Raw genomic sequence first — 11433 nt, 5'->3', positions numbered from 1 at the left:
ACCGTCCCCCCTCAAAGCCCAGACGCCCTCAAACCCACAAGCCGTGCCCACCTCTCGCGAGATCAGTGGTCTATGCTAGCGGGAGGGACGGCTCCCGGAAGTGGGCGGGGAGGCGGGGCCACGCCCCCCGAGCGAGTCCCCAGCCTAGCGGAGTCCGCACGTCCTTCGGCCGCGGGGGGCGGAGTCTCGGCGGCCCCGGCCTGTCACTGTCCCCTGGCCTGGGTCCCGGCGCCCCTCCCCGTGCCCTTCACGGCCGCCCTGCCCTCCCCGGGGCCGCCGCTCGGTCCGGCGTTCCCGCCGTACCCGGGTCCAGCTCCCGCTCCCGACGCCGCACGTCTATCCCGCTCGTAAGTGCCTGGAATGCGTCCGGCTCCGGACGCGCATTCTTTCTATCTATAGCCGCTCTGTACATCGCACGCCGCCGCCGCTGCCGCAGCTATTCCCGGGACAGCAACTGCTTCCCTCTCGAATCACCTCCCTATTGGTGGCTTCAGACCCGAATTTGGGAACAGGGCGCTCTTCCACCTGTTCAAGCAGCCTGATCTGCTGGAGGCTGCAGTGCCATTTGGAGCTTTCAGGGACCCCCTGGCTCAGGGACGGAATTTATGCCACTGAACTCCAGGGTTTTCGCGGATGCATTGCTCTTCTCTGAGAATGCTTTAGGGTTGTTGTTTTGTTTTGTTTTGTTTTCGTCTGCTCTGTTTTGAACAGAGTGTAAGAATCTACATCTTGGCTTCAGGCTTTCTTATTCTGCCTCAAGAGAGAAGAAACTTCTCTCTTGTCGGGCTTTACCGACCAGATTTCGTTCTCGCTCATTGCTCTTCTTGGCTTTAAACATATCTAGGACATGTGAGTGCTGCTGTCAACTCCAGAGAGTTTTAGGTCATATTTTCTTTTCTTCTTCTTCTTCTTCTTCTTCTTTTTTTTTTTTTATAATTCCACTTTGTTTTATAGGGGTAACTCATTCCACTTTGGAGTCCTTTTAATTCTACGGGAAGAGTTCAAATCCTCCGGAAGCCAAAATGGAACACAGTAAGCAGATTCGAACTTTACTACTGAACGAGATGGAAAAGCTAGAGAAGACCCTCTTCAGACTTGAGCAAGGTCAGTTGCAAGTTGTCGGAGTAGCGCTTTTTATATCTTTGAATGCATTGACACTCTTATTAGATTTTTTTTTTTTTTTTTTACTTTTTAAACTTAAAATTAGGGACTGGGTGTTGGCAGGTAGAATGCATGCTTAGCATAAAGGAGGCTGTAGATTCAGTCCTCTGCATGAACAGACACACACACACTTCAAGTTAGATGAAATTTCATAGATCTTAATTTGTGCCAAAATGGTACTATGTTCCACGTTGGTGGTGGGTAATGAGTGTTGATTAAGACTAGATCTGTCACATTAGCACAAAGATAGCTCAATTCATTTTACTGCAGACTTCCACCTGAGGCAGAAACTACAGGTTATAGGAAGTTCCTCATGGGTAGACCTTGTGCCTAGTCTGGGTTCAGTCCCCACGTCAGGGAGAAAAAGAAGTGGCAGAGAGTGCATATGCAGGTAAAAGATTGAGCATGTTATTTCTAATAGCATTTATTGTTATAACTTGTGAAATCATATATGATTTCGCTTTGCATATATCTGTAGGGTGGCTTTTCAGAGCACACTCTTTTCCTCTATTGAGCTTCAGCACTGGTAAAGTAGAGTATAGCAAAAGTGAGCTTGCTTTCACTCTCAGGAGCCTCTCAAGCAAGTAGAAGATGAAGCCAAATAAAAAGTGGAAAATCTAGTCAGGTGATGTTGAACAACATATTTGAGCTATCATTTAAAGAACTACATTGAGCTAGGGAGATAGCTAAGTGGTATAGTACTTGCCTAATACAAGCAAAGTCTTGGGTTCAAACCCCAGCACAACAGAAAGATGTAAATAAAAGTAAGATCAAAGATCAGTTTGCAGTACTATAAGACACATTAACGGACGCTTTACATTCAATACTGAAAACAGTCCACTGATAATTTATAAATGTAATTTGTAAAATACAAGGAGAAAGTTTTTTATGCATCAAGACAAAAATCAGTCTCCTGGATGTATTCAGTGAAAACTGATAAACAACTTGAAGAATTTTTTTCTTTAATATTTTTAAAAAGTTAGATTTTTGAAAAGCCATCCACTGTGTTGCCTTGGTGCTGAACAGCCCTCGCTTCCAGGCTTGGTTCACTGAGCTCTGGCTCCAGCTTGGCTGTCCTGACTCCGCCCTTTCCTGGGGTTGGTTTGTCCTTCTCTTCTGTCTTGAGTATTCCTCTCACTCTGGCGTCTCTCCTCAGGCTCTCTGTCTTCCTCATTTCAGTTCATTGCCAGTTTGTTCCTGGTTCCCTTCTTGCTCTGTTCATCTGCCATCAGAAACCATGCATTCCCATGGCTGGGCTCTAGCCTCAATGCGGAGGGCTCTCTGAATTAATGGCCTCAAGTGTCACTTTGTTCTTGGAAGCTTTCAGGTCAAGTATAATGACAAGGGTTGGGAAGCAGTTCTTATTTATTTATTTATTTGTTTGTTTATTTATTCAGTTGTTAACAGAATAATGTTGAGCAAATTACATTAATATTAAACATTAACTTTCCTTCTAAAGATATGTTGCTCTCCTGTGGAGTTTAAAGACTGTAATTTAGTGATGTATAATTGTATAGCAATAGAGCCCTAAGTAGCAACAATGTATTGGTCTTTCTGCTCCTCAATCCACTCTGTGGAGCTTAGCTCTGTTCTGATACTATTCTGTAGACTAGCTATGGGGTAGCTGTTATGATAGGCTTTCATCCCCCTTTACCTTAGTTATGTCTCTGTCTTTATATTTTTGCAGGCTATAATCTTAAGCATTCTTAATGAAGTTACCTCTTTAACTGTCATCTCTTTTTAAATTCTGTAATTCCTCTCTGATCTCTCTCTCTCTCTCTCTCTCTCTCTCTCTCTCTCTCTCTCTCTCTGTTCGTCTCTTCCATCTAACCAAGTGAGAGTCCAGATCATCTTCTTGTTCAGTCTCTTCCCGTTGATTTATGGGACCTCGGCCTGAGTTCCAAGACATTCTGAATGGGACTGCACTTTTTCTTGCCAAGACGAAATCTGTCTGTTCCCTGCCTTTAGTGCCTGAATCTTTGTAGCCCTACATCCTGTCCCACTTACTCCATCTCTAATGCCTTTTGTGTTTACATCTCCACTCCTGTCAGATCCCTCTGTGTCTGTGGTACCTTTTTAACTTTCATTCTGTGTATTCAGCATCCAGTTAAAGTGCCTTCGTGAAGGCTCCCTGCCATTTTTTCACTGTCCCCTTGATTTGGTCTCCAGTTTCACAGTGGCCACAGAGCAATTAAGTGCTCAACAAGGAAGCAACCTCTAATGCTTGTTAGAAGTACAGTGAGGTTTGTGAAGACAGGACCATCTTACAGACTTAGGGCTATGTGCCACGCTTAATAAACAGCCACTGACTAATTCTTTTTTTAAATTATTTATTTATTTTATGTATATGAGTACACTGTAGCTGTCTTCAGACACACCAGAAGAGGGCATCAGATCCCATTACAGATGGCTGGGAGCCACCATGTGGTCCATTAACTCAGGACCTCTGGAAGAGCAGTCAGTGTTCTGAGTGTGCTGAGTCATCTCTCCAGCCCCCTGACTAATTCTTAAACCCCAGCCAAAAAAATGAGTCCAGACTGGAAACTCACTTAAGTTGCTTGAAGAGGCAAACTGAAGAGTTGATTAAGAGTAATTTCTATCAGCTGGACAGTGGTAGCACACACCTTTAACTCCAGCACTCGGGCCTAGTTGACAGAACATGTTCCAGGTCAGGCTACACAGAGAGACTCTGACTTGAAAAAACAAAAAACAAACAAAAACCCAAACAAAACAAAACTCCAAAGAATAAAATGGTTCAGTCTGTACCACTAAGTAGATCCATCAATTTTTTATAATATGTAATCATATTATTTTAGCTCAGTGGTTTTCAGCCTTCCTAACCCTGTGACCATTTAATACAGTTCCTCATGTTGTGATGACTCCTAGCCATGAAATTATTTTGTTGCTACTTCTTAACTGTAATTCTGCTACTGTTATGAATCGTAATATGAATATTCTATTTGCAGGATATCTGATAAGTGACCCCAAAAGAGTTTGGCACACAAAGGTTAAGAACTGCTCTTTTAGAAGATAATTTATGATATGAAAGAAATACTGAATAGAGGGGATGTTGGGACAAGAAATAATTGAGAAGACCCTTTAAAAAACAAAACCCTGTCTATTCTGTTTACTTGCCTTTAATCCCAGCACTTGGTGGCAGAGGCAAGTGTATCTCTGTGAGTTCTGAACCAGCCTGGTGGTCTATATAGAATTCCAGGACAACCAGAGCTGCACAGTGAAACCCTGTCCCCTCTCCTCCTTAAAAATTGTGACCAGGCTGGGCAGATAGCTCAATGGATAAAATACCTGCTGGACAATCACTCACATAAAAGCTGGGGGTACTTGGACAGGTAGATCTGGGGGGCTTGCTGGACAGCCGGTCTGACCAATCAGTGAGTTCCATATTCAATGAGAGGCACATCTCAAAAAAAAATAAGGATGACTGGAGAGAGGTCTCAGCAGATGAGAGCACTTGCTGCTCTCGCACCCACAACCCCCTGTAACTCTAGTTCCAGGGTATCTGACACCCTCTTCTAGCTTTTGTGGGCGCCACATGCATACATTGGACACATACATGAGTTGTGTGTGTTGGAAACTCAACTCATACATACACATAAAGTAAAAGTAAGTAAATATTTATTTATTTATTTATTTTTACTCTTAAATAAGGCGAAGAAGAAGAGCAGAAGAGAACCGACATCAATCTCTGGCTTCTGCAAGCACTCACAGCTGCACACACCTGCATATACATTACACACAGGAAAATAAAGAAAACAGCAACCTAAACAGTCATACCAGGTTAACGATAAGAACTTAACAGTGTCAGAGTTGAAAAGGGAGACAAAAAGGAAACTTTAAACTCGTAAGACTTGGTGACAGTTAAATGTAAAGAAAAAAACACTGATTTGGGGGTTTTTATATTTGACTCAAACCCTTCTCTGCTTTTATTTTTTCACTGCAAAAACCAGTTACAATTTTCAACACATCTCTATACATTACTCCTTTCAAGTAAAAGTCCGAGTAATTATCTGTTCTAATCAAATTATAGTCTTTTCTGTTTTCCTTGTCTCATTGTGTATCAGAAAATGAACAAATTTAGCATTCCTCAAACCTGAAATTGATTCTTCCATCTTTTGTATAGGTTGACTTACAATTTTTACTAGATTTATTGTTATTACTGTGTGACGTGTGTATGCAACGTGTAGGGTGTGGGTGGGCAATGTGTGTGACTGCAGGCATGCTCATGCTACTGAGAGTGTGCTGGGTCAGAAGACGGCTTTTGGGAATTGGTTCTCATCTTCCACAGAGGTATTCCATCAAGGGACTCAGGTTGGTTAAGCTCAGGTGTCAAGCATTCTTACTGAGCCAACCTGCCAATCCAATTGATATTTTTTTTTTTTAAATAAAATGTTCAGTTAGGCTTGGTGGCATACACCTTTAATCACAGCACTCAGGAGGTAGAAGCTGGTGGATCTGTGTGTTTGAGGCCAGCCTGGACTACAGAGTAAGTTCTAGGACAGCCAGGCCCACACAGAGAAACCCTGTCTTGGAAGTGAATGAATGAATGAATGATAACAACAACAAAAAACCCACCACCATCATTAACAAAAATGAAATAAAATGATCATTTACAAAGGTTTCCTTTTTTATTTTATGTGTAAGTTTGCTGGCTTACATGAGTTTATGTGCACCATACACATATATGCTGGTGCCCTCAAGGACAGAGGTTGTTGAATCCCTTAAACTGGAATTGGATGCAGTTGTGAGCTGCTTAATATGGGTGCTGAAAACGGAACCTGGATCCTCTGTAAGAGCAACAAGCACTTTCACCTGCTGAGTCATCTCTTCGGCTGCCAAAGGTTTCTTCAGTGAATTTTTGTTTACAGTAGTAATTTAATCCCTCGTCTTCCTAGCTAGCTGTCTACAAGAGGGCTCTGTCTGTCCAAGTAAAGAGTTGTTAGTGTTAACATTAACCAGATAGCCACACTGTGTACTGTTGTGACCTAAGCTAATTTTAGCAGAGTTATTTCGTGTACTGCAGGAAACCTGCTCAGTTTCAGTGATTTGACTTAGCAGTTTAGAGTGGCTTTGAGCTTTAGGGATATTTACTAATCCCCTACAGGGATACAGAAAGAAAATGTAATATCTTTCTTTGAAAAGTAATTCAGTTTGGTAACACATGACTGGACATCGATGTTCTCATTGCAGTCAGATGAATTCAAAACAAAAAGGTAGAGGTTGTAGTCTAATGGAGGCTCACAGGCCAGCCTCCTTATTTGTCCCATTTTTTTCTTGAATTGCACCAGTACCTGGACTAGGTAGATAAGTCATGGTGTTTTAAATCACACAGATTTAGGTTGTAGCTTTGTGGTAGAGTGTTTATGTAGTGTGCATGAGGCCCTAGATGCCATTATTAACCCCACAGAAAAGTAAATTAAAATTTACAAATTAGAATCTTTCAAAAATTTTATAACAAGAGGGAAAATAACTAGGAACATCTCTTTTACTTCTTAGAAATTGTCAGCCAAGCATGGAGGCACATATCTTTAGTCCCAGCATGTAGAAAGCAGAGATAGGTGGCTCTCTGTTGAGTTCTAGGTCAGCCCCAACCTACATAGTAAGTATGACATAAACAGAAAGCAAGAAGTCAAGGAAACATGGGGAGGGGGTGGGGCATGACACAACAGTGAGTCAGACTGACTTAAAGATGAGCCAGACAGGTTTGAAATTTGTCCTTTATATATATATCAACCTTTTATCATGTGAAACTTAGAAAATCTCATTAGAAAAACCTTTATTTGACCCATTGAGGTAAATGTAAATGAGAACTAATTACTTTTTTCAATGAAACTGAGGCATGGAGCAGAGTTGACAGTTTTTCCTGTGCTGGTCAAGTGTGAAACCGTTAGGTCTTTGCAGCTATTCACTCTGCTGTAGCTCATCAACTCTGCACTGGAGCAGGAAAGCAGCATAAAAGACATAAATGAATTGGTGTGCTTGTGTTCCAATAAAACTTTATTTGTAGAAATGTGTGGGGCTGGGTACAATTTCCCTTATTGCAAAGTGTTCTGATTATTTACTTTAGAAAAGCTTTTGTGATTACATGATTTTATCTGAATAAGTGAATACCTGCCACCTTTAGAAATTTTCTAATCTGTTTCAACTCTTGTAAATAAAGACTTCACTTGGTTTCCCAAGTGTAAATATAGATTAGCTTGTAAAAATAATTACTAGATGTCAGGAAAAACAGATATTTTCTAACCAGATTTTATCAAAAGTCTACATAATTGGTGAATAGAACTCACAATTAAGATCATGGTTTAGTATATATAACCATCAAGAACTCCTTTTTAAAATCTGTGTTTGGATACCTGTGTGAATATGTGTGTGTATGTATGGATGGATGGATGTATACATATACATATATATTGAGTTGAGGCTCAGATAGTTGAGGCTATTAAAGCCAATTGTCAGCATAAGCAGAATTTGTAAAATTTAAATTACCTTATTACAAAATTTTAAACTAAGACTTTAAAAAATAGTGACTCTTGCAGGGCTGGAGAGAATGCTGAGGTGACTCATGCTTCCTGTCATATAGAACACTTTGGTTCTCAACACCCAGATTGGTGGCTTATAACTGCCTGTAACTCCAGCTTCAGGAGATCTGGCCTCTGAGGACACCAGTGTTCATATAGCCACACACATATACACATATACTACAAATAATTAGAGTCTGGAGAGGTGTCTCAGAGGTTGAGAGCACCTGTTCCTCTTTCAGAAGTCCCAGGTTCAATTCCTAGCTCACACAGGATTATACACAGCCATCTGTAATTCTACTTCCAAGGGATCTGATGCCTTCTTCTGACCTCCAAAAGCATCAAAAGTGCATGTAATTCACATACATGTATACAGGGGAGATACACATAAATAAATGAAAAAATACAACTTTAAAATTGTAAACTAAAATAAATCTTTAAAAATTGTGCTTTTAGAAAATAAATGTTCAGCCATATTGTTTTCTTGATAGTGTCTGCTGTATATGTATGGGTATTTTGTCTGCATGTATATGTGTGTACTTTGTGTGTGCTTGGTGCCCATGGAGGCCAAAAAGGGAGTTGGATTCCCTAGAACTGTAGTAAGGGATGACTAGAAGGTTAGTGGTATTGGAAATTGAAAATGGGTCTCCAGCCACTTTGTATTTGTTTTGGTGTTACATAACAAACAGTCTATAAGAATAGTGTACATGTATGCTACATATAAATATTTGTATTTGAAGAGTGTGCTTGAGAGATAACCCCATTGCTCCAAATACTGTTTTAGAGTCTAGGTGAGTTTTAACCTTTGTACTACAGTTTCTCTGAATCATTGTGCAATTACTAAAGCAATATTTGTATAAACTTCAGAGACAAGTTGTTTAAATATCAACAGTACCTCTGATATTTGTGCATGTTCCGAGTGTTACTACTTTTCCTGATGATAAATTTAACTATTCTTAGAAAGTAGTAGAAATTTATAATCCTGAGCATCGCAGTATTTTTTACTTCATTTATTGATTGAGATGGGTCTTGCTCATGTTTTGTTTGTTTTTGTTTTTTTGGTTGTTTTGTTTTGTTTTTTGTTTTTTGTTTCTGATAACAGTTCCTAGCTGGCCTGGAACTTGCTACATTGACTAGACTGGCCTTGCCTATCCAGTGAACCTTCTCCCTGTAATAAGCCTACTGGGATCACAGGCACTCTAGAGAGAGTACACCACACACATTCCACACATTCCACAAATAACACACACACACACACACAGAGAGAGAGAGAGAGAGAGAGAGAGAGAGAGAGACCAACAGGAGAGCATTTGTTCTGTCTTTTATTTTTGAGACAAGATCTCACTCTGTTGCTCAGGCTGGCTTCAGCCTCCTGAGTTCTAGGAATAAAGGTATGCAGTGTGTGCCACCACACACCAGCTAGGTTTCAGTCCTTTATGCAGTTGTTTTTAAATCTAAGTCATTATTTTTTTGCTGAGAGTACTTTATTAATATTTCGTAGTCTACCATGTAAAACTAGATCTATTTAAAATGTCTCAGTCTCTCTAAAAGAGCCTAGGTTTGGGGACTTCTTCTGGACCTCACCCCAGTAGCAGTTCAATGAGCAGGTCCTGTAACAGCCACACTAAGTCATTATTAATACATCTTTAATTTTGCAATTATTTTCCCAAGTATAAAACGATAGGAATATATAAAAAGTATCAGAACAATTTTGTGACCTCTTTGTGCTAATATTATAATACAGATTTTCTATTTGTCTTCCTACTCTGTTTCAGCCATACCCTTTTTTCCCAGAAGGATTTCAGAAGATGCTATTTAATAGCATGTTATTCACAGTGGAATTCCTTCAAAATGGGCATCAGTCTTCTCAAACCCTGCGCTTTTATCAGCTGATTCACAGACTAAATCCTTCGTTTTTGTGGCAAAACCCTCATTGGCAGCATTGGGGCATCAGAAGCAAACGGGTCCCGCTCACTTGATACTGGCCTGAGCAGTCCAGGTAGCTTTAGGCCAGCCAGGACTACAGAGTGAGACCTTGCTCAATCAAACAAACAAACAAACAAATAAAATTTAAAGATTTTATTCATTAAACATTTATCCTAAACCTGTAACAATCCAGGAATATATTCAGACACTCTTGTTGTGTATCTAATTTTTCCACCAAAGTCTTTATAAACGGTCACAGCTGTCTATGAGGACTGAACTCAACTTTTTCCAGTTCATTTTATTGTTGTTGTTAGCACCACCATGACTCAGAGATACTGTGAACGACGTCTGGAATCTACCTGACCGGTCACTGTTGATGGCACAGTAGCCTAACAAACTATATCCCTTAAAGAGTAAATGTGTGAAAGTCAGTTTTACTCCTTAACCCTCCCCCCCCCCAGGCTATAGAGGTTACAGCAAGTTATAGTAGCACCCATGACATTAATCTCATTTTATGTTTCTTCCTGTCCTCTTGGGTGATCTAGCTCATTGTTAGTAAGCTACAATAGTTTTAAAGGACTCACTTTTCTGAACTTAGATATCAATCATGGACTAAAATGCTCTGAAAACATTATTATAACTCTCAACCTGGGCCTGTTCTGTCTATCTGTGCATAGGCAAAGTAGATTTCATCTAGTCCTGTCCAGTCTGAGAGGCATCAGCTACACTCCCACTACTGAGGGGCTCAGCCTGTCCTCTGAAGCTTTGCAAGTCCTAGGTGGCATCTTGCTCTAATGGAAGACTCCCAGCTATACTGAAAATCCCTTGTGTAGTGGCCACTCTTAGACGTTACCTGAGCCAGATCTGCAGTTTCTACGTTGGCATTTGCTGTTTGAATTTGAAATTTTTATATTGGAGAGGTGACTCCTGTTTTGAAGCCATATGAGCCAATTTCTACTGCCCTCTGCACCTTCCTCACTTCCTTGGCTGTCAGAACTGAAGCCACCTAAGGCCTTGCTTTAAGATGGGCTTTTGATTAAGGGCAGGTTGTGGCTGTGTCCATTGTTCATTCAGACCTCTAAGCCATGCCGGCAGTGCAGTCACAGGAAACACACTCCTCCTACAGCTTCAGGAGCCGCGTGCTATTCTTTAGCATCCCTCCACAGCTCCACCTTTCTCTGAACAGTCAAGGTTATTGCTCATCCTACTATAAACACTGTCATGTCTCAGGAAATAAGGTGGCCAGGGGATATGTGGAAGGATAGGATCATCTGTAGGAGCAGTCAAAGCCATGGGTTTGGCAGCTACGTTTTCCAACTTAAGTGGATGCAGTTCATGATACAATAAAACAAATTAGCATCAGAGGTCACTGATTCAGAACAGCAGATAGAAAAGAAATGAAGCCCTTCCGGTCTGCGCCAGCACCAGGTCACCTAGGATGCATAGTTGGCGGACAATCCCACGGTCCCTAGAGGACTGCCCACGAGATCTTGGGATCACCCCCACGGTCCTCAAAGGAGACACCACTTCCAGGCACTGTAACACGCTCAGAATCTTAGGACATCAGAATCCCAGGATACCAGGAGCTGGGTCACACCCAAGTATTTGAGGGTCTCAGAGGAGCTTGACTGCCAAGAACTCTGACACACCCAGAATCTCAGGTTCACAGGAGGCCACAATCAAAGGATCACAGAGAAAGCTGGACTCTGAGGAGTCCTGAATCAACTGGGATTATAGGAAGGACAGGCTCCAATCAGATATATTGAGGGCAGCAAGCACTTGAGATAATCAGATGGCAGGAGGCAAGTGT

General features: G+C 41.2%; 1 protein-coding gene across 2 annotated transcripts in view; it reads left to right on the top strand.

Annotated features, from left to right (window-relative positions):
• Positions 1–208: 208 nt before the first annotated feature.
• Agl (amylo-alpha-1, 6-glucosidase, 4-alpha-glucanotransferase) overlaps positions 209–11433 on the top strand; it is a 57881-nt gene continuing 46656 nt past the window's right edge. Inside the window, exons 1-2 of one of the 2 annotated variants that reach the window (XM_021195564.2) lie at positions 209–347; positions 955–1104. In XM_021195564.2, the coding sequence (XP_021051223.1) occupies positions 1023–1104 (82 nt within the window). In that variant the 5' untranslated portion in view covers positions 209–347; positions 955–1022. Of the gene's footprint in view, positions 348–418; positions 850–954; positions 1105–11433 lie in introns of those variants that run through there. The other variant, XM_029537561.1, reaches the window with a different exon arrangement.

The sequence above is a fragment of the Mus pahari genome, chromosome 4 (genome assembly GCF_900095145.1).
Source record: "Mus pahari chromosome 4, PAHARI_EIJ_v1.1, whole genome shotgun sequence".
NCBI classification, from domain to species: domain Eukaryota; kingdom Metazoa; phylum Chordata; class Mammalia; order Rodentia; family Muridae; genus Mus; species Mus pahari.
The sequence above is the reverse complement of the archived record's forward strand: the minus strand, read 5'-3'. Positions and strand labels throughout refer to the sequence as shown.